Source organism: Mirounga angustirostris, unplaced genomic scaffold (genome assembly GCF_029215605.1).
Source record: "Mirounga angustirostris isolate CCGP_5_RB_7025 unplaced genomic scaffold, mMirAng1.0.hap1 SCAF_7, whole genome shotgun sequence".
Lineage (NCBI taxonomy): Eukaryota > Metazoa > Chordata > Mammalia > Carnivora > Phocidae > Mirounga > Mirounga angustirostris.
The window spans coordinates 56,018,479-56,042,628 of record NW_026991715.1 but is presented as its reverse complement, the minus strand read 5'-3'; the positions used below and the strand labels follow the sequence as shown (position 1 = coordinate 56,042,628).

The following is a 24,150-nucleotide window of genomic DNA, read 5'->3' as shown; positions in this document are numbered from 1 at the left end:
CACAGTTCAATTTCAGGCTTTCTCCCTCAAGTTCATTAAGGCATCTTGGACAGAGGAAGCTCACAAAAGACGAATTTAGTTTCTGATCTTTCACAATGCTTTACCCTCAGGCTACTTGATCAGCATTAAATAAGTAAAAAATTTTTTTAATGTGTAAAGATAGTTCAGTGGAATACCCTAAAAGAAAGCTAACAGCCACTCCCCCAACCCCTTTCAGTACTGCAGCATTCTCCTTTCAGGGGGATGTGATTCCCGTCTGTGGTCCCCAGAGAGACATCAGTGCACAACTGCACTTTTTCACACTGGAGCCTGGATGCAAAATATGGCCTCATTACTACATGCCGACTAACAGACCATCACATTTTGGCCAAAATGTTTCTTACATTTTCTCCATCTGATCTATGTGCCAATGAAGAGGAGTTTGCATATGCAAAACTCTGTGAGAGTGTTTTAGAGCTCATGCTGAACAGAAGCGTCAAGCATCTAAAAATATAGGATGAGCTCTACTTGTGTATAATCTATCATGCCAATCTGGATAATTTAACAAATAATCAAAAATAGTACAGCTTTGGGAGAAATAAATTTGTCAGGAGTCAGAAGTTGAACCTACTCATGGGAAGTAATACAGCTCTGAAAACTTAAGTTTCTTAAAAGAGGGTTCACTTTTAATCAGCTGGGATATATATTAAGCTTCCATATTCTTGTTTTAAGAACATCCTCAAAACATAACCATATGGAAGCAAGTAAAGACAACACAATATACATACATCCAAGCTTATATAATTTTAAGAATGTTTAATAGTTCCATATTTACCATGCTAAAATAAGAAGGAAAAAAAAAAAAAACCCAGCAGAGCTAAACAGTTAACTGCAAGGGCACATCTGAAATGACAAGAATATAAGCTTAAGATCTTAACATACAGATTCCAGAAGCTTCTGGCAGAGTCAAGTATGTGAATTCTCTGACTTGTAATATCACACCATCCCATCTTCTGCCATCTGCCTCTAGCAAATGTCAGTGTATTCCCAGGATGGAAACAAAAAGCTTCCTTTCTGAATCATTCCTACAAAGACTTCAAAAATACGGCCTACTGCAGTTGAGCATTATTGCCTTGAATTCAGGATAAAATACAAAACCAGAGCCTCCTTCAGTAATTCAGAAGAATCAAGAATCCCCTCATCTAAATGACTAGTGTCTAAATTGAACGAGGCAAACACTTACAGACTCCTATACTGACAGCCCAGTGAAAGGCCAAACCATTTTTGAGAAATGGGAACTAGAGAACTCACAAGCTACAAGAAAGTACTGAGGCTTCCAAGGACATGTTAGAAAACAGAATGTTAAAAACACCTCCCCATTTGGGGTTTTTCACGAAGAGGTCTTCGAGCATACAATTTCTGTTTTCTGTTGCTGGAGGATTTAGGAGACTCTCAGAGTGCAATGTGCTTTTTGCAGTGTTACAACATTCTATATGATTAATTGATTGCAAATCACTGCAGAGGGTGCCAAGATCACTGGTAGGAAGCAGGTCATTAAATAAAATTAAAACTCGGCCAATATTTTGCTTGTAAACGTTACTTCCAAACCCTTACAGCACCATTCCTTACAAAATGGCCTCAATTCACCAGAGAAGCAGAGTGTCCTATATTTTTGGCCGATGATCCAAATATTCTATATTTAATCCAAACATCCAGCATGTTATGTTTTAGGAAGAAAAAAGCTGTGGTGTAATGAAATTTGCACAAAGAGAGCTATGGAAAAGAGTCATCATGAAAATAATTAAATTTTGCACAGCCTTACTGTGAAATTGTTCTGTGAAAGGCCCAGAGTCCTATCCTGCATAACTGGAAACTTTGCAAGATTACATTTTTCCTTAGGTAAATCTTCAAACCAAGCATTAATGTTTCAAATTAAATTGAATTAATATGTCATCCAGAAAGAGAATGGAGACCCTGGCCCCTTATCCAAGGAAACTCAACAGTGATTTATCATGGCAAATTAACATCTCCACAAATCAAAACTTGGGCCCAGTTTTTTTGTTTTTTTGTTTTTTTGTTTTATTATCTGGCTCAAATCTGTGCAAAACAACAGGGCAAGACTTCTCCCCCTCAGCCAGCTGTGTCTGGGAATTGACCAGCTGAGAATATAAAGGTGCCTTCCAGTTAGTGTAAAGCAAAGGGATATATTTCTTAAGGTGCCACCACACTTAATTTTAAGATTGCTATCATCAATATGTGATCTCTCAGGCAGTATTTTAAGTCTGACAAGTTAGAAAGTTATGCCAGGGAAATTGGTTCACATTCTAGGAGTATATTTAACTAAACAAATAGTGTTTGTTTTGCCTGGGGAAATATGCTAGACTGTTAAATAGGATTTAGCAAAAGAAAAAGGGTTTAAGAAATTATTTCATTGATGTTGAGCTAACTGCCCATGTTTAATTTACTGGTGTTCGAGCTACTATATGGTTAAAAAAGAAATACCCCAGTGAACAGAAACGTTGGCTAAGTTATTGATAAAATAGATAAATGCTAAGTTGTTTATGTGCCATCTTCCTAAAATGATAGTGATGGGTTCATTTTTATTTTTAGAATAAATTAAAACATTTTATGAAGAACACATTTTAACTTTTTAAAGTTTTCATTTGCCATACAAGGCTATATGGGGCTATACATAATGTTCTAAATGGAAAAATAAATCACACAAAGAGATGCTCTCTAGAGTTGTACAAAGAGTACCTCCTGTACCAATCTGTTAAATAGGACTATACATCAGTAAACACATTTATTTCAACATTAATAAGGAAGAAAAGTTGATAACTGAATCCAGTTAGGTATTAACGGCAAACAATCTTACAGTTACTCTGACGTTTTAAGAATGCCGTTAGCAGGGGCGCCTGGGTGGCTCAGTTGGTTAAGCGACTGCCTTCGGCTCAGGTCATGATCCTGGAGTCCCTGGATCGAGTCCCGCATCGGGCTCCCTGCTCGGCGAGGAGCCTGCTTCTCCCTCTGACCCTCCCCCCTCTCATGTACTCTCATTCTCGCTCTCTCAAATAAATAAATAAATCTTTAAAAAAAAAAAAAAAAAAAAAAAAGAATGCCGTTAGCATACACCCATCTTACAGGTTTTGGAACTCAGTGGATCCAGTGAGCTAGCCTCCTCTTGCCTGCATGCATTAACCACCAGCACACCCCATGTAACTCTGTCTTTTCTCAACCTTTTCCCGTGCCTCAGTCGAGTCAAGCATTGTGGCTCAAGCTCAGAGGTGCTGTCATTTCTGCTAAAGAGTATGGACCTTGGGTGCCTGGGTGGCTCAGTTGGGTAAGCGACTGCCTTCGGCTCGGGTCATGATCCTGGAGTCCCGGGATCGAGTCCCGCATCGGGCTCCCTGCTCGGCGGGGGGTCTGCTTCTCCCTCTGACCCTCCCCCCTCTCATGTGCTCTCTCTCAAATAAATAAATAAAATCTTTAAAAAAAATAAAAATAAAAAAAAAAGAGTATGGACTTTGACGCCTTCACTCACGTCATAAATATTTATCAAACGTTCATTTTATGCCAAACAGTGTGTTTGGTGCTTCTGAGAGAGCAATTAACAAAGGAGACACATGCAGCTCCCTACCCCTATGAAGCCTATTCTGTACTGGGGCAGGCAGACATTACATAAATTGTTACACAGGTAATTAATTCAAATGATGGTAAGTGCTAATAAGAGGTACTTCCTGGCACTTCTGAACCTTGATTTTTATCCGTCTATCCAGGACTAATAAGAACAAATTGATTCAGAGTAACCAAACTCAAAAGGAGATTGAGGTCATAACCAGAGCACGATTTTTAAATTTCAGAGTAAGGAATGGTTCAGACCAAAATATTGTTGGCCATTCTCAGCATTTTCTTTCTAGTTGAAAACCTACTCAGGGAACTCAAGTACAATTATAAGATTTCCTGGGGATATATGGACATAATACAACCATTTACATAATGTAACCAGTAAGGGTTGGAAGTTCTATAGGTATGGAAGCTCTATATGCCAAACTGAGATGTTCAGTCGTGTTGCCAGAATACTTCTTACATTTGGTTCTGGAAACACAGTTTACCGATGTAAATGTTCCTCTATGGAGAGGAACAAAGGGAAGCTACAGGCTGTGCTACTGAATGCCATTTAACATGCCTCCCAGGACAGTTGCAGCACAACCAACACCCCCTCTCAGACCAACACAGAAAAGTAGTTCTGCTTTATATTAGAAAAGATTTCCATTCTGAGTTAAAAAAAATATTTTCCAAATTTAGCTTTTTTTCTAAATCTAAATCTTACCGGCTTTAGTGGCATTTAGGAGATGCTTACATCTTTATCGGTACACCACCCCTGAATCACACTCAGAATTAATTACTTCCAGAAGGTAGGAAGGAAGCAGATATTCCCCAGATCCCAGGACATGCCAGGCATTTTTCCCCCCTGTAGTTCTGTTAACACTTCCTTCCAAATTGTACAGATGGGGAATTAAGGCTTAAGAATCATGCAGCCTTAGGAGGCAGAGTTAGTGTTTGAACTGAGGTTCTCGAACATCAAGCCCAGCACTCCACATTGGCAGTGCAGGGATAGAGGGCAGGCTGGCTGCTTTGGAATCACCTAAGGAGAATGTTCGATACACAAATGTGTAGGCTCCAGCCATGTCCTACCAAATGAGAATCTCTGAACAGAGCAGTTCATACTTTCATTGCATTTTCCCAGAAATCCTGAGGTGTAGCCAGTTACAGTAACCATGGTTCCAGCAACCAATCCCACCCATGACACCTTACATCTCTTCAGCCTCATCGTTAGACAGTAGCCCTCCATGACACAATCACAGGACTTTGAATCTGGAGTCAGGGGTGGGGGAGGGTCTCTCCAAGTTTTAAGCCACTGACCGTAAAAACTCTTCCCATTCAACACTATTTTTCTAAATTCATCGTTTCACAGAGACTAAACAAAAAGTAAAAGAGAAAAGTTGCCTTACTTGAAAAACCCAGTGACAGTAACTATCATCTCACAAGATTGCTGTAAAGAAAAAATGAGATCATGAATTCAAATGTGTTTTTAAATGGCATGAAGTACCATATACTATTTCATTATTAATTCAACCCAAAGTGAGTTGGGATAAAATTTCCAAACCAGGAGTATAACTTTCTCTCAATTTAAGTGGATTAAAAAAACAAACCAAACAACAAAAAACAAAAACAAAACAAAACAACAACAAAAAACACTCATTTTTACAAGTAAACTTTTACTATAACACAGCCAATCTCATTCTTTACACATTGTCTCTGGCTACTTTTGAGGTACAATGGCAGAGCTGACCATATGTGACCAAGACCTGATAGCCCGGAAAGATGAAAACATTCACTATATGGTCCTTTAAGAAAAAGTTTGCTACCCACTGAGCCAGATGGCCATATTCTTCTCAGGCAGACATAAATTAACAGTCCTCAGCTGAACACTTCACATTTTAAGCAAGCTCTACAAAATGTAACCTCCATTGCAGGATGGACATAGGGGTGAGAAAGGAGTCCTAGATTCTGATCTGTGGAAGGTAAGATGCTTCCTTTCCCAGTTTTGGATCATTGTCTCATGAGTCAATGCGACTGATAGGAGCATGCTTTATCCTTCAGGTATGTTTGGTATGTAAATGGTTAGAACTTCTCTTCCAAACCCAACCCTCAATCACTTTAAAAATAAAGTCATACAAGGGCACCTGGGTGGCTCAGTCAGTTAAGCATCTGTCTTTGGCTCAGATCATGATCCCAGGGTTCTGGGATCAAGTCCTGCATCTGGCTCCCTGTTCAGCGGGGAGCCTGCTTCTCCTTCTCCCCCGCTTGTGCTCTCTAGCTTTCTCTGTATCTCTCCAATAAATAAATAAAATCTTTAAAAAAAAAAAAGAATAAAGCCACACGATACTAGAAAAGCCAAATATGTAGTCCATAGACCACATACGTGTGTATATGTATATTTACGTATATATTTACATTAATGTATATTTTTTTTCTTGTTTTAAGCTAAGGACGACCCAAGGCCAGACCTAACCTCTGGAATCATTCATACTGAATGGACTCTCACTTCAGCAGCTTGTTGAAACCAAATTGGAACCCAGGGTGGGAATGAACAGGCAGCCACATGGCTGGCTGCCTGCCTCTGAATCCACCCACCTGCTGGTTTTACTCTCCTGCTGTGTACTGGGCTCTATGCGCTAAGGCAGGATGGCCCTGGCCCAGTTGGCTCACACAGCCAACCTGCCCCCAGAGAACTATGCAATCAGGAAGCTGGCAGCGCCGGGGGCTCACCAGGCCCTACAAGCAAATGGCATGTTTCCCTTTCCTGGTACAAAATCTGCAAAAGGCAAAAGTCAATCATCTACACTTGTCAGTGAAATAGATTAAAATTAAGCCTCTGAGCCCAATTCTTTATAGTCTTGCCATGACGTGGATTACTGAGAGCAAGTAATAACCGTGATTTCCTTAAAAATGTTCCCAAAGTGATAATCAAAATTCCATAGGAAAAAGAGTTGCCCAGTAACTTCCCAATAGATGTATCTGGACAAAAAGTTGATGTCATAACGAATGTTCTCAACCCTTCAGTTTTTAGTTCACTTAAACAACTCAAAATAAAGGCATCTAATATCCCTCCCATTCAGAGAGAGCTCAAAGTTCCCAAGGTCCTTCATTAGGGCATAGGTTTGGAAATATGGTCTAATGAATCTACAGACTCAATATTTTCTGCCCCATGCTCTATGTGTTGACATAGAGGATTGATAATATATCAATAAGCAGATATAGATTATTTATCACAATTTTACAAGTTCAACTCACTTCCCTAACCAAGTAAAAAAGACTTGCAACGTAGTTATATTACAATTCAACTTTAATATATTAAAAAAAGTTTAAAGCTTTCATGATACCTAAAAATACTGCAATGAGAAAAATAATCATTTTATCCTGTGTTAAGGGCTAAACTTCTTCCCCCACCAAATTCATATAATCAACTCCTAACCCCCATTACCTCAAGATGTATTTGGAGATAGAGCCTTCAAAGAGGTAATTACGTGCGGTCATTAGGGTGGACCCTAAACCAGTATGAATGGTGTTCTTGTAAGAGGAGGATGTTAGGACACAGACAAGGAGGGGAAGGGGGGAAGCCAATGAGAAGACACAGGGAGAAGACAATCATCTACAAACCAAGGAGAGAGGCCCTCAGCAAAACCAACCCTGCCAACACCTTGATCTCAGACTTTCAGCTTCTAGAACTGTGAGGAAATAATTTTCTGTTGTGTAAGCCTCCCAGTCTGTGGTCCTTTATTATGGCAGCCCCGGGAAACTAACACATCCCTCTTTTCAAATATACTTTTGTCCTTGAAGTTTATGGTATCCAATGCCAGTCTGACTTTTGTGAGAAATTGCCTGAGGTCTTTGGCAAGACTTCTTTCCACACAGATTACACAAATAAGGCGCCAATTTCTGAATTATGGAATATTTTAAAAACATTAGAAATTATCATATAGTCACTTCTTTAAAACTGTTACTTAAATACTAACTATAGCATGGGTTCTTATTGGGAAATTTTCTATTTTCTTTCCATACATAAAAAACAGGTCAATGAGTTTAACACAGTTGTCTGTATTTAAAAAAAAAATTGCCAAGATGAAATATTCTGAATACAATGCTTTGAATTTTGACAATATTTTGATGGGCGCCAAATCCTAATATGTACTAAAGGGAAACACTCAACACTCTTTTGGAATCCAAATTTAATAAAATTATTCTTCTGCCAATAGCTACATGACTAACACATAAAACTTGGCTCTTGCTGTAAATTTTATCATATGCATGGCAAAACCATAATGCTTTAACTACACTGAAGAGGAACTTTTTAGGCAACCTTCAAAAACTGAGGTACAGATAAAAATATAACTGAAAAGGGAGACTAAGAAGATTTCAGACTAATTTCCATACCATAAAGCGTTTTGTCTGGTGTTGAAAGAAAAGGTCACATATAGACTAATAGATGCACTGTATAAATAGTTCTAGAATTCCAAAGCTAAGAGGGGGGGAAAAATCACGAAAACAAAGTATTTGTTTTGCCATAAAGAAGAGTAATTAAACTGAGTGTTTCACGGGTCCAGTTACATAGCAATTGTCCTACAGGGACTATACAGTTTAAGGAACTTCAAATTTTCTGTAGTCTTCTTGAAGTCTGTGTCCCTCAGAGGAGTATTGATTAAGTTCTTAAAACAACCCCCTCTTCCACTAAAAATAAAATCAAACACCAATTTGGATTTAATGCTCAAACACCCAAGACATGTGTTCAGGAAACAACTTCCAAAAGTGGAGAGTAGAGTTCTTCAAAGCGCTACCTTCAAAAATATTTACAAGTAACACGGGGTGATTATTAGGGGACATTAGAGAAACAAACCCTATTTAAGAAAATGTGCCTATTGGGAAAAAAAGTGAAGCTAAAGGGTATTTAGGTTATCTGAAGATGCTCAGTATCCATGTGAGCAATGGCCACCACAGTCCCAAATATTGAGAAATATCTTCCAAATGGTAATACTAAAAAAGATAGGAAGGGGAAAAAAACAACAATGACAACAATAATAACAACTGGCCCTTAATTGTGAACATCCTGCTGGGCATCAAGCAACATTTATTTCACTTCTATGCCAACTTCTACAGAAAGTACAATTCCAAAGAGCTTTCTAGAAATCAACCACATGCAGCGTCCTGGTGAAGAGTGAGGGCTCCGGAGCCAATCCTCCCAGGCTCCATCTGTGGCTCTACCACTGACTAGCTGTGGGACCTTGGACAAGTCACTGAACCTCTCCATACCTCAGTTTCCCCGCTCAGATGGAGAGAAGAACAGAGCCGTCCCCGTGGATTGTTGCATGAATGTGTTTCTCCCCGGAGAACTGCAGCACAGGGCTTGAAATTTGGTGTCCCCTAATTGTTGTTGGTGATGGTGGTGGTAGAGCAAAGCAAAATCCAGTTACAACCCGAGCACAACAAAAATGGCTGGTGAAGTTGGACTGAACAAACCAGTGAAAAGTCTACCCTCCGTGACATCTAAACACATTCAAGAATCTAATTTACATGCATTTTTTTTCCCATCCAGTGCCTCACAGCACACACTGCATTCTAGAGTTTCACAGGTCCACTGATCCTACGCCCACAGCACCGGACCAGACAAATAAAGGAACCATTCTTGAAGGAGTTGTCCTCACACAACTGAAACTTAGGGCCTACGGATAAAATCTTCAGCACAGCATTCACTCAACATGGCTAAATGCACATTTCCCAAAAAACACCAGCCAAGAACATCAGAGGCAAATCTGGTTGAGTCAGAATAGTGCGAGCCACAGGTCCTCAGGAGTGGTGGCTGAGTGGCCGCTAGCCCAAAGATGCAGCGGCGGACTGTGACAGGGAGTGTGGACACGGCACGGTCCTGAATTCCAGCACCTGGACCGCCACTGTCTCGGCCTTAACGCGCAGACCGCCTTCTGCCAGGGCGGCACCCCCCTCCCCCGCCAGCACGCGTTGGGGGCACGGGCGAAGTCTGGCCAAGACCATCAGCAGCAGCTTATTTTGTGCTACTTTCAATGTTAAAAGCTGTGAAAGCACCAGCACGGTTTGAACAATTGTATCTGGCCCCGACCACCCTCCTAAGAACATATATCCCATTTTCATGCCACTTGTCTATCAGCTCCTAATCTCCTTCTATTCTCTCCTCCAGAAACTGCTTATCCTGTTTCAAGGAAACAAACATAAACAGGGTTTTCTGACCAGTTGCAAAACTCCAGTGCCTAACAGCACACGCTGCATTCTGATCTAATCCCTACTTACACACACAAGGATGTTCCTGAGAGATTCAGGCCAAAGTTAATTTTCCTCTCTTCTGCCAATGTCCTTGGTGTCCTTGGCCTCTGCTGGACACACAATAGCTGAAGCATAAGTACATTTTCTCAGCATTTCCCTTTGCTATCTTTAATTCCTTACATGTGGTGAGACTGGTTTTGGATATAATCACTATTTATTTCCTTAGTACATTTTCTATCTCCTGCAAATCTGCTGCCAAATGTTTAAAAGCTTTGTACTTTGAAGCGCAAGTCAACAGAAGAAGATGGGAGATATACAAAAAGAGAGAGATGCTCCTTTTAAACAAAAGCTGAATGTGGTTTAACTCAAACTGAGTTTTTGAATTCTACCAAAGCCAGGATGCAAAACCACCCTGACAAAAACATAAAAAACACCATAAATAGCGACTTAATGAATCAACACAGCAAAGCAACATTTACCTAGAAAAAGCCTTCTGCAATGTGGTCTCCATAGTACTAAAGTTGCAAGATAATAAAGGAGCTACGTTCTCTAAATTCTGCTATTTAAAAAAAATCTTAATGAACCATTCCATTTTTTTTTATTTAAGGAATATTTGAAATGATGCTTTGAGTAGTGATTTCATTCTCTCCCAGATGCTGACAAGAAATAAGAATGTTACAGCAGTGACTAAGTAATGCAAAGAATTATCCACTATGAAGAATTCACATCTTTTAGATTAGTAATATATCAACTCTCAGGCAGTGTCACAATTATTACTCTCTGATTCGGAGTAGCTGAGTACCCTCAAAACTTTCTGTTGCTGAAAAATCATCCAACTGACATACGAAGAATATATATGAAGCATGGCAACAAATCTGCGTCAAGTTCTGAAGATCTCTATACTATTGCTTGTTTTATGTTTCTGAAAGATTTTGCTGTCAGTGATTTATTTCACATCCATGTGGCCAGCCATTTGTTTATTCTATTGCATGCCATCTGTTTTTTGGTAGAGAGGTTTCAAGTTCTTCTCATTCCCTACTTCATATCCCACAGAAAACAATTTATAATAGACATAGATTTAAATCACTTGGATTCATGTGGCATTGGTAACTCGAGCTGCCTTTCATTTATATTTGGCAAATGCTTTAATGGGATTAGCAAACTGTGTTATTATGTGGTACTTAGGAAGATACAACACTTTTTTTTTTTTAACAATGACAAATGATGTTAACAGTTTCATTTTGGGGTGTTTAATAGCAGGAGAGATTTCGCTAACATTAAAGGAAATTGCCCTGATAGACAATAAAGTCCTACCACAAACCCTGTCTCTATCTTTTATTTCTGAGAGCCAATGAGTATGCGTATCGGAATGTGGTAGAGTCTACAGTGAGGAATGACTTTCCCTTACAAGTGAAGCATCTTGGTATTTATCACTTAAGCCACAGATCTGAAAACCCTGTCTGGTTCTTACATCTTGGTGGCATCCTCACAGCAGTCTAACCATGTCCCAACTTTTCTAGAGGATGGCCCCAGACTTCACCAAAGAGAAGTTTATGCCACAAACTCCAGCTCATCAGAACCAATTTATTCCCCTTCTAGGACTCACTTTGATTTGCTCTGAAGAAGAGCCAACCATTCAGAGAAACAGCTTCTTGTTGAAACCATACAGATGATATTTAAAGGGTTAATTACCATTTTTACAAGAATCCTTGCTGCTTGGGTGGAGAGGGGTTATCTGATGACAGGACCCAGCGGCTGTCCACAATTCATGGTTGACATCCAAGGGCTGAGAAATGTCCAACTGGAGGTCTACTTGATTTTCACTAGTCCTTACCAAATCAGAATTAGCTATATTCTGGGGATAAGTAGCATCCTGGACACCTGATAGAGTCGATTTGTTGTAAGAGTTAAGTGACATTTGTACTAAAGCTTCATTAACGAAGAATGAATTTTCATGACACAAACTCTCGGATCGATTAAGTTCCATTACCTGTGTAAGAAAATACAGAAAAAGATACAGTAATTTCTCCAGCAATCTGCACAAGTTTTATGAAGTATGTCTAATAGTTTTAGCAATCAAGATTTTTAATAAGTCTTATACCCATCCCCTTTTACTGAGTTAGTGCCAAAGCTTCAATTCACTGTGTCTAGCCTACCTTTAAAAACAAAACAAAAGCAAAAAAACCTAGCAGTCATGCCCTCTACCACTGAAGTGTTTCCACTTTCAGAGCAGCATTTTCATTTTTGCTGAATAAAATGGTGAAAATATATGCATGAGGTATTTGCAATAAACGTAATTTAGCCAAGTCGAAAGGAAAATCAGACGCAACACAGACTTTCCTTATCAAGTTTTACAACTTTATGCACTATCAGTAAAAAGCATTTCTGTGCTCAGAGCGCAGCGAAGTAAACTCCGGGGGGGGGGAAATGGAACTGGTGAACCTGAGTAGAAGGGGTACCAATGGAACACAATCTTCAGAAAGGTTTTAATATCCCCCCCAGCCACTAATTAGTATACACATGTTAACTTTATTAGTTAACAGACTAGTATTATACTTGCTAAATTCAGTGCCTATAGATGCACATTAAAAGCTAACTGATCTGCTAAAAGGTATACCTATAGGAAACTCGCAAGGCTAGATCAAGCAAAGGGGTCCTTCAAGTCCAGGAAAGGCAGCATGCTCCCAGCGAGCAGGGCTCCAGGACAAACTTTGCCTTACTGGAGGACTCCTTTCTGTGTTTCTTCCTGGGGTAAGGGCACCACAGAGTACAACGAGCCCTCCATCCAACAGGAGCTAGGTCTTCCAAATTTCCCTACTGCGAGTCAAGACGCATACGCGTGGTCTCGGCAGGTTCCCAGTTTCTGCTACCTACATATTAACTCTTGGGGGCTCTTTACTTTTTTTTTTTTTTTTTTTTTTTAAGATTTTATTTATTTATTCATGACAGACAGAGAGAGGGAGAGAAAGAGGCCGAGGGAGAAGCAGGCTCCCCGCAGAGCAGGGAGCCCGATGCGGGACTCGATCCCGGGACCCTGGGATCATGACCTGAGCCGAAGGCAGACGCTTAACCATCTGAGCCACCCAGGCGCCCAACTCTTGGGGGCTCTTAACACAGCGGCAAAAGGACAGGCATTTGGTCAGTGTCCCCAGAGTGACCATGACTAAACCCGTCTCTGAGAGGCTGCCTTCTACTCGGCTTCCACAAGCATGGAAGATCCGTACCTCTGTGCTTCTTGGAGCAAACTCTGCGGGAAGGCTACTCTGCCGGCCGTGCTTCCAACCACACAGCAGGCTCTGCTGGCCCCGCATCCTCTCCCTTTCCCTCTCCACCAGGCGCTGGCCCTCCCGCAGCCGCTCCAGGTTCTGCTGGTACTCCCGGAGCTGCTGGTCCAGCTCCCCGCGGTTCCTGAGCAGCAGCCCCTCCTGCGACTGGCACTCGGCCTCCCGCTCCTGCAGCCGGCCGGCCCGGGCCTCCTGTTCCCGCTGCTGCTGGGCGCACTGCCGGAGCCAGCGCCGCTGGTCCTGCTGCAACTGGTATTGCAGCTTGTGGATGTCGGCCAGCCCCTCCCGCTGCTTCTCCAGGTTGCGGAACTTCTCCTGGTCCTGGAAGGGGCTCCCTCGGAAGGACGCGCCGGCGGAGAGTCTCTCCTGCTGCGGGAGAAGCAGCCTGTGGACCTGGATGTGGCTATCCTGGATGGTCAAGGCGGCCTGTGAGAGCAGGGCAGGGGCAAACAGTCACCGCCTCCACGTGTGTGTGCGCGCTCTGGGTTGCAGCGACCTCTGAACACAAAAAGCACGACCCCATTCTTTCCTCTTAATATTTCTGTCCCTTTTCTAAGTTATCTCCCCAGGCTGACCTTGGCATTGCCAAGAGGCTTATCCCACATTTCCTAGCAGGATGGCTTGGGAATTAATATCCAAAAGAAAAAAGAAAAAAAGAAAAAGGCACAAAAGCCATACTCATCCCCACTTTTGGAAATGTGGTTTTGTTGCTGGTTGTTGGGTAATATTGAAGCACGTCTTGTGAATAAGAATTCAGTACGTAAATTCACAAGACTGCACTCCTGTTCTATGTCTCGTTCTCTGAGGGCTCTCCACTCAATAATTCACGAGAATTTAAGATTCTGTATAAACCCGGTAGTATCCTTTATTTGAGTCCCAAACCAGAAATTACTTAAGCTATATTACATACATGAAAACATAAAAATAAAAGTCAACCACTTGGAGACTTTTGGTAAATAACCTTTTTATACTGTAATGCCCAAGGATAGCCTTTAATTTAATCTTGAGGAGCTACGTAAGTGGTAAAGCTATCTCGTTACTGTTATTTCTTTGTATTATAGCAGGAAGGTCAGACATAAAGTCTTAAGCTGAAATTCATTTGTTTAATAGATTGCTAACAGGAGGGTGGAATGATTAAGGGAACATAGATACTCTAAAGCCCAGAGGATATTACCAACCAGATTAAAAAAACATTTGGAGTTGTGGTATCTGCCTATGAAAAGTTTGGCAGCATCACAGGAAATAATTGCCAAGATTTGGAAGGGTTCCACAAAACCAAAAAAAAAAAAAAAAGAAAAGAAAAATCTCTGTGAATGCCCTTGGAAGCTTTTAATTTTTTAAGTTCCCATTTAAAGCACAAAGAAGCACAAAAGGGACAAATTGAAAATGGCCACACACTGGGTATCTATGTGTGTTTTGACTCGTTATGAGAAATTATTACTCTCCCAGGAATAAATTCACATTTTTCTTTCCTAAGAATTTTTAAAACTGTCCATGTAACAGATGCCGGGAACATGGGGATTTGACTTGTAGTTCTTTGTTAGAGCAACAGTTCCCTATACTTCTGAAGGTAAAGAACTCAAGGAAATTTTAAATTGGTACTTGTCTTGGAATAAGATTCAAAAAATATATTTGCTGGAGCCTTTCGAAATAAAATTCACGTTTTTAAATTTGAAAACTTACTTCTAAAAATTCCAAAACTCACATGAATACCTAATTAAGGTCTTTTAGAAGTTATTAAAATGAGAACAATTATTATCATTGAAAATAGGTACTAATTATCTTTAAATATGAAATAATTAGCACATAAATAACTGTTCAGGACTCTGCTGACTTGGCTAGAGCAAATGGTAGGCTGCACATTTACTAATTCTAATAAATTTCAAGGGCATCAGTATAGCAAAACAAACAAAAATCCAGCATTTTGTACATCAAAACTACCACAGGAAAAGACAACACTCACGAACAGTTCACAACAGGCTAAGTAAGTGCCACCATGAAGCATTCTTCATGTCTACCTAACATTTGAGATGAGACCACTCTCTTCTCTCACATAGAGGTGGACTCTGAAGACTGGATATTCATTTTCACACACCTGATACTTAAATTTAGGAAAGACAACAGCATTTGCTTTTCAAATTTAGGAAAATTCCCAATTTGCTCTCTCAACTTTTGTCTTCTTTCTACCTTCCCCATATACCTCATCTCTAACTCTGCTCTCCTAACTGAGGGATCAAATTTCATTTGCATCTGATTCAAAAATGCATATGTAAAAACTTCAGTCATGCGTAAGAGATTCAGCTTCAACAGAGATGAGTATCCCATGAACAGACATCTTCCAGAGCCCACATCCTCAGACCCCCTCAAAAGCCGTGGCTAAGAGAATCCACTGTAGAATTTGATACCTCCCTTCAATCCAATGTGGTGCAAAAATTAGGTCATTTAGGTGAGCTTTTCTGAACCCTGAATCCACAAAGCGTGGCATTCAACATTGAAAAGAAGAGAGATGACCTGTGAATGTTTTCATCAGGCAACACAAGCTAGGATACTCAATGTTTTCATCTCCCAAAAGTTAATGAACTATGCTCAAACTATATTCATTTCTCAGTTAAAATGTAAAAGAAGGAATGTTTTTTTCTATGATAAATCAACTCTAAGAACATCTATCCCAGGCCAGCATGTTTAATGTCAGACCCCAAAGGTATTCCCATTAGATCTTGCACAAGACAAGGATGCTATTGCCACAATTTCCAGAAGTAAGACAAAGTAAAAGCCAAGAAAATCAAATTGATGTAAGTATTGAAGAATAGCCATAATATCATTACTTTCAAATTTTAGCTTTCTATCTGGCATAGTCCAAAGAATAGAACTGTTAAACAAAAACATCTTCCTTTAATCTAAAATAAGAGATGACAAACAGCATGTTCTCCAACAAGAGGACTAATTACTGCAAAAGTGACAGGTCTCTCCAATTTTGTTCATAAATAGGAAATTTTAATTTATCAGTCCTTGTACGTGGGTAAGAAACTTGTCAGAGTGATTCAAATCTCTCATGAAAGAATATATGGATAAGTATAGAAAAATAGTTAAGAAGAGACTATCACTGTCATATATTCAAATATAATCCAAAACTTTAATTATTAAGATAGGGGTACTAGAGCAATAGGCAGATGATCAATAAGACATAAAAGAAAGAAGTCTTGATGCAAAGTATAAATAAGAAAACATCAAATGCAGCATGACTTTACATTGTTTTCTGGCAAAAACTTAAAGTCAGACTTAATTTTAATACCCTTTAATATTCAACAGGTCTAAGATAAGAAGTATGAATGGCTAATAAACCAGGGGCAGCAGAGAGGAGTTTAGTTTCAACAGCAACCAAAGAAATGAAAATTAAGGTAATCAGATACCTTGATCTATTTTCAAATTGAGGAGAGAGGGATGTTGACCAGTTTGATTATTTGGGTAGTATCTATTAAAAACCTAAAAAAAATAATTCCAGCCATTTATCCTAAGGAAACACTCAGCCATGTTTAATGAGATAAGTGTACAAGAATCTCTAACAGACTTAATATGAAGAATTCCACAGACTTAAATATTATACAGCCACCAAAAATTGTGCTACAGAATAATAGCTGAACACATAGAAAGGTACATCTTATAGTAAGGTATATATAAAATGATTCTAAAAAACTGGAGGGAGGAGCACCTGGGTGGCTCAGGAGGTTAAGCATCCAACTCTTGATTTCAGCTCAGGTCCTGATCTCAGGGTCATGTGATCGAGCCCCACGTTGGGCTCTGCGCTTGGCGTGGAGTCTGCTTGAGAATCTCTCCCTCTCCTTTTGCCCCTCCCCCTACTCAAGCTCTCTCTAAAATAAATAAATCTTGGGGGGGGGGGAAAAACGGAGGGATATATACCAACATAACAATAGTAATTCTCTCTGTATAATCACAAGCCATTTTATTTACTTACATCCTCAAATTTTCAACTAATTTACATTTAACACTAACATTGCTTTCATATCATTAAAAGGCTTTTAATCCATATATTGAACAACTGGATGTATCTGGCCTCTCTTGTGCATGAACTAAGGGATCATCCAACCCTGTAATCCTAAAAGCAAGCACAATTTTTATGCCTGTCTCTCTGTGAAAGACAGTGAGCCATTCGATGGTAGGCTTTGTGGTCCATCTGCCTTTGTATGCTCAGTCCTTAGCACAGTGCCCAGCACAGAGAGAGCACTCAGTAAATGTTGGGTGGATGAACACACAAAAGGGTGAAGGAACTCATGAATTATTTAACTGCTGCAAAGACCCAGGTCCACAGGAGAAAGTGAAAAAAGTTTAGGTGCGAATTTAAGTTTTCACCAGAAAATGTGAAGTCATGCTACACTCACCTAAGAGTTTCACTGTAAACTTCAAGCCAGATCATAGTCATCCATATTTTTTAAAGATATGAACTGTTTTATGGTTTCAGAGAAGAATGGTATAAAAAGTAGGAGTGTTGCCCATGATTACAAAACCAGGCGAAGTTCCACGAGAAACCAGGGGAGTTACACTTTGGGAATTAGGCATTCTTTTAAGATCATTCACCACCTCTCAAATGTTCTAACTTTTGATGCCTGGGAATCATCTAATAAAATGAATTGCATTAAGAGAAACATCCCCAAGGTCAAAGATTAGAGGAGCACAGTTACCTGAAGGCTATAGAGGAGCTGGGTTAAATTCTGTATCGCTTGTATAATCTGGAAGATAAAATCGTAAGTGTCAAATTCTTGAAAAAGCTCTCATTATCTAAAAATAAAGAGAGGATGATAATATACTTCAGGTGTGTAGAGCTCACCTCTGACTGTGAAGAAACTGGGAAGCTTCTGTATTCCACCTAAAATACGTAAAAAATAAGAAAATGAATAATTGCTCTTCTTTTGAAAAGCTGCACTTAGTGTTCCAAAATGTATGACCTCAGGTAAATCATTTCACTCTCTCTAAACTCTTCCATAGTGACCTTCTTTCTTGCCAGAAATCAAAGCCTACAGATTTAAATAACCACTGGATGAGAGCCCCATCTGTGCAAATTCTGCATTTGAGATGCATGGCAACTTTTCACCCAAACATCCCTTTTAAAAACAAGGGATGACAGTAAGGAAGCTCTGCACTCTCTCAGTAAGTGACAATATTTACCTTGTGGAAACCACACCATCAACTGAGCTCTCTGTGCCCAGACTGAAGTTGGCCTTCAGGCCAGTCTGGCTCCCTGCATCCTGAAGGCCAGATTTGGAAGCTCGAGAACATCATGCCTGAGTTCTAGCTCCCTGTCTCCATGTTTAAGACTCACAAGGCCAAAAGGGCCAGTGGTTGGCAGAGGAAACCCAGACCCAGGGGTGGCCCAAGGGTCAGCACCTAGCTGGCCTGCTCCAGATCCTACTGTGAGTTCACTGGAAGCATCTGTGATTGCCTTAGGAAAAGCACTCTCAGCAGAGGCCTTGAGTGGGGCTGGAGACCATCTGCTCCTGGGGACGGTGGGGCCTATGTTTCATTCTTTGTCTCTCTAATACAGACATTAGAGACACATGTGGACAGTGAGGATTTCCAGTTTCCACAACTGAACTGAACATTTGTCTATTCATTTATTGCCTGTCTTCCTTCACTAGGATATAAGCCAATGAGTAGCAGGACTTCTTATGTGTATTCATTGCTGTATCTACAAATTTAACAATGATGCCCCACTTCTAATGGACATTCACACTCCATTCTATAAATAAATGTCGTGCACCTGCTGTGTACTCCACTCCTCGTGCTATGGGAGATCACCAGATTCCCTGCCTTCCTAGAGCCTACAGTCCCCTGAACGTTGCTTGCTCTTATCTGAGCAGCTTTAAATTGAAGCTACAAGAAACGGTCAGCTGTTGTAATGTTCTCAGGTAACTCCGGACTTGTTAAATTCGATTAGTTCAGGCTGGTGAAGCTCTGCGATCTCAAGACAGCCAGATCCCTTCTTCCTGTCCCTCCCCCACACTCTTCCCCATACTGCCCATAAAAGATTTCTTTACTGAACAGAACGTCTAAGACAGGAAGGATGAAGGATGGAAAAGGACATGAAGTTTAGAGTCTTTAGACCTGTGCCCAGAACCACCCCCTCCCCACCATACTGGGCTAAGAACCCCCATTCTCTAGTGAGTTCTAGAGTTCTCTCTGCTCTTGTGGTTCTGTCCCTGCTGTACGGTCCTTACCTTTGTAATAAGAAAATCCTACGCTACAGTATTTTTATACTCTATACAAATTAGAAACACAGAAATGAGTTGAATTACGCTATATGCAGTTACTTATTCCCAAGAACGGCTAAGTTTGGTACCGGACAGAAATGTTTAAGGTCCTATTTTTCATGGAGCTGGTCCGCCACCTTCTGGTGCATGCCATAATTGCAGCTGGTGATTGACACACCAGGTATTTTTCCTTCTGCAGCACTTTTTAAAATTCTTTCAGAAAAAAAAATTTTCTTTAATCTTACCTGATTAAAGAAGCTAATTACAAAATATCCATCACACACACTTTTAAAAGTTTGATTTCAGGTGATCCTACCCTATTTGTTAGTTCATTTTCTCAAATGCCTTATTAAAATTCTTCCAGATAGGTTCACCCAACGAAGGACCTACACAACCTCATTTCACTTACCTGTGACTGAATCATGGAAGGAAAAAAGACCTTAGCGGTGGGAGCCACCATGATTTCCGTTCAAGAAAAAAACTATTAGTAACTAACCAGCCCTCCCCTTCTCTCCCTCCCTTCCTCCAGAACAAAGTCAGTTAGAAGCAACAGACTGAAAAGTATAGTCCGCACTGAAAAGGAGGGAAAAAGTAGGAACGTTTTAAGAAGAAATAAGTCAGAAAGCTTACAGTCAGAGTAAGCAGAATAAAATATTGCATTCCTGTTTTCATTTTGGCCTATGAAGTTTTTTTTTTTTTTTTTAAATACTAAATCACAGCCATATCTGCTATGGATTTTTCAAAATCTTTGGACCTGGTGTCTCAGTTATGTAATATATACAAAAATACATAATATATAAATTATTACATAAATATATGACGTATGTCATTTTTCCACATTAGCATATACTGGTATCTGGTAATGCGCCTAATTTCATTTTAGATAAACTCTTGAGTCCCAGACAACCCCGGGGAAGGCAACTAGCCACCTCCCAGAATCATACTCTTATTCCCAATTTCTGACATCCCAGGTTCATTTGAACTAAAGAGGAGGTTTCCTGCATTTAGTTTTTCAATGAGTGTCACAACCTCTGTGTAAAACTATGTCAAAAAGAAGAAAAAAAAGGCATTTGGAACCACTTTGCCCCAGGCAAAAAATGGTCAGGTTGATTAAAAAAGTCTCACAAAAAAGTAGGTGACCATGTGGGTGGAGAGAGGGAAACAATCTGAAATGAGAGGAAGATAAAAGAAAGTGAAAGCAACAGGGGGTCCAAGTCAACTTTATTTCTGCCACTTGAGCGCCACCTGGTGGCCCTAGGGACACCACCGGATGCCACGACTGCCTCGTGGCCAAGCGCTGCTAAGTGTAGCAGGTGACAAGCTAGAGCTTTGCAGGGAGAAAAGCAGAAGCGAGACCAGAAGTAAGAGTGCGCAGACACACAAACATTCGAGTTTTAAATCCTTTTAATTAATAACTTTGAAATCGTTTCTTTGTTTACACCTGCACGATATAGGCCGAGCAAGAACATTTTGAGAAAATTTAAGTTAGAGAGGTTAGAGTGCGGAAATTGCGAACAATTGAGGAAAACACTTGCATACCACTCACTGCCACGGACAGACCAGGACCTGAGGTTATGCTACTACACAAAGTAATGGGTGCCATTTACTAACGAATCAGTTCACAATACCTTCTCCCCTGCATCAGAGACCGCCAAGTCGGTTCCCACACCCTGGGTGCCAGGGTCCACATCCCAACAGCCTCTTCCTCCTGTCCCTTCTGTGACTAGTGCTGGAAGCACACCAGTGAGACAGAAACAGAAAGGACATCATCAAACATCAGCCAGCGCACGGGGTTCTCGTGTACACAGCTGACAGGTATTTCAAAATAAGAAACACAAAAACACACGTATTACATACCCTCATTCGAGGGGCCAAAACAGTGCAAAGCACAGAGTCCCTGCCCTCAGGGAGCTTACATGCTAAGAGATACCAAACTGACAAATGGCGTCAATTACCACCCATCTTTTAAGTTTTCTTTCCCGCAGAGAGGTGCTCATGTGATGTTGGCGATACCGAGAGGGTGGGTTCTACATCTCACTTGCGCTTACTAGGAAAAAGCCACTGCCAAGAAGGAAATTGAAAAGAGGCACTGTACAACGAAAGCAGGGGCTGGTCGACCCAGGTCTGAGCAGACAGCTCGGTGATAGGCTCCTTGGTGGCCAATGTAAGGGCAGCAGACCATAAACAAGGTTTACGAGGAGGAATCCAACAACGGGAGGGAGACATCTTTCTAAGCAGGGTCAAGATGGCTAGTACTTCATGAGCTCACAGCTGTACAAAGAGGAACCCGTCCCTGTCTCCAAATAACTTTTTAAAAACGATTTCCAAGTGTTTTTTTTTTTCTCACAATACTTGCTTATACTCTAGACTCACAACTGTAAATACTGTATATTTAACCTATGAAACACAGAAATATTTCTAAATCCAGATATATTTTTAAGAAACACAGATTGGGGCTCCTGGGTGGCTCAGTTGGTTAAGCGACTGCCTTCGGCTCAGGTCATGATCCTGGAGTCCCGGGATCGAGTCCCGCATCGGGCTCCCTGCTCAGCGGGGAGTCTGCTTCGCTCTCTGACCCTCCCCCCCTCATGTGCTCTCTCTCTCTAATTCTCTCTCTCTCAAATAAGTAAATAAAATCTTTAAAAAAAAAAAAAGAAACACAGATTTCACTCCATCCATTAAATCTCTGCTGGTGCGATTTTATTTCTTTGCCCATGTGAACTCAGTTAAAACTTATACTATGCTCACCTTACGCTGACTTAAACTAGACTTTCACACACACAGACTTACATTGGAACCATGTCCAAATGGGGCCCTGGTGAACTATTCACTTTGTGACACACAGTGCCATCTTGAAACTTTATTACTGATAGAGGAAATACTTTTTCTCCTTCTTAAATGGAAGTCCTCTAGGACTCCAAAAGCTACTTCTATTACAAAGAATTTTTTGTTTAAGTGGAAACCGCTTCAAATTATATCAGCTAAAAATTAAGTTCATTTTGCCCAAGGCGGTCAAATGCTTTTCACTCATAGTGAAGGGACATTTTATCGAAATTTATCTGCCACTCAAAAAATGGTTTCACTACTGGGCATTATACTCACTTCTTAGAGAGATACCCAAGGCATTACCAAAGAATTAGCCATTCTCTCCCTCTCCTTCCTCCCGACTCCATGGCAATAAGGACCATCAAATGGGCGAAGAAGCTGATGGTGAGCCAAGTAATCAGGTTCCTCTGTTCCTTATTCAGTTTCAGATCTCCAGAATTCTCTAAGGAGTAGATTATATTCATCCATCTGATTAGGTATATTGAGGACTAAAAAATAGAAGGCCTTGCTTGGTCTATGACTTCAGATCAGCATGGGCTTGACTTAGAAGGACCCAGTCCTGAAAGTTCAACAAAGAACTGACCTGGTCAGTGACAAGTCCTCACTTAGGAATAGTATTTTGCGCCCACCAACCTTATAAAGAGAATCCAATTCTTGTAGCACCAGGCTCCAATCCAGCCCAGAAACGAAGAGGTCTTCGGGGGTACAGAACCCTACCAACCTGCCCCTGTCCCTTCCCTACATGAATCCTGGTATCAGGGCACTGTAAACAGCCTCTCGATGGTTTTCACAGATGTCACGGGTGTCCCTGGGCCCTGTCCCCAGTCATGGGAGATACAGGTACAGACAGGGAAAACCTTCATCGCCTGATCTCGAGGGAGGGAAGGTGCAGCCTTGTGCTCTGAGCAGCTGCGGGAGCCGTGTGGAGCCTCCCCAGCTGTCCCCGGGGCGAGGCTGAGAGCAACAGATCACTCCATGTATTTTTAGATGGAACTCCCTCAATGGCATAATGAGTTTCTTCTTTTAAAAGGAAATCACCCAGGACAGTACAACTCCCCTGATGAATCTGGGCTGTGTCAAAATGAAAAACATATGTGCATTTTCTGAAAATAGAAACGCAGGACTGGATCAAGCAAAATTTGAGAGGACAAAATAATTATTAGTGCTGATCTCAAAAAAAGTGCAGAGTTTTAAAACTGCACTGCCTCCACGTATCCTAATTAACCCAGGGATGTTGTTAAAGAAATTCAGAGACAATTTAATCCTCCAATCTCTAGCTATTAATGGGGGCACATTTTGTCTTGTGCATAATGAGGCCTGGTGGAAATAAGGTTTTTATCACGCAAATACAATGAGAAATAAGCTCTTTATATAAGCTCTTAACTCAGAACCCTGTAGGGAATGGAATATTCAGCTCATACATATAACAACATCATTAGGCTTTGAGAAATCACCTAATTCTCTACATGACACTTTTCTGTATTTAAAATATATTGGAACAGTGCCTTTAATGAATGAATTCTGACCTGAACTGAAGCGTATGATGACAAAGATCAAGGATTTTTTTGGCACTTCTGTCTTTCCCCACACCACCAAACCGTGTGTCTGTGGGAATGTGTTAGATTCTAGCTTTCTGGGTTATGTTTGCTCAGTGGATGCCTCAGAGATTAAGTCTAAGGACTTGTTCTTCTGTGAACAGCAGGGATCCATTTTCAAAAAAAAAAAAAAACAAAAACAAAAACCCAAAGTTTAAAAGTTATTTCACGGGGCGCCTGGGTGGCTCAGTCATTAAGCGTCTGCCTTCGGCTCAGGTCATGATCCCAGGGTCCTGGGATCGAGTCCCACATTGGGCTCCTTGCTCAGGGGGGAGCCTGCTTTTCCCTCTCCCACTCCCCCTGCTTGTGTTCCTGCTCTCGCTTTGTCTCTCTCTGTCAAATAAATAA

At 40.7% G+C, this 24,150-nt stretch overlaps 1 protein-coding gene across 13 annotated transcripts in view; it reads right to left on the bottom strand.

The window, feature by feature from the left end:
• Positions 1 to 24,150, bottom strand: part of ARHGEF28 (Rho guanine nucleotide exchange factor 28) — a 314,565-nt gene that overhangs the window by 17,393 nt on the left and 273,022 nt on the right. For 8 of the 13 annotated variants that reach the window (XR_010413099.1, XM_045896431.3, XM_064596231.1 and 5 more), the window contains 5 exons: positions 21,010 to 21,110; positions 17,962 to 18,000; positions 17,816 to 17,863; positions 13,059 to 13,544; positions 11,527 to 11,824 (listed from right to left, as the gene is read on the bottom strand). Coding sequence is in view for 12 of the 13 variants with exons in the window: in XM_045896431.3 (XP_045752387.2) it covers positions 11,527 to 11,824; positions 13,059 to 13,544; positions 17,816 to 17,863; positions 17,962 to 18,000; positions 21,010 to 21,110 (972 nt within the window). In the remaining variant the exon portion in view is untranslated. The other 5 variants (XM_064596232.1, XM_064596234.1, XM_064596235.1 and 2 more) reach the window with 5 other exon arrangements.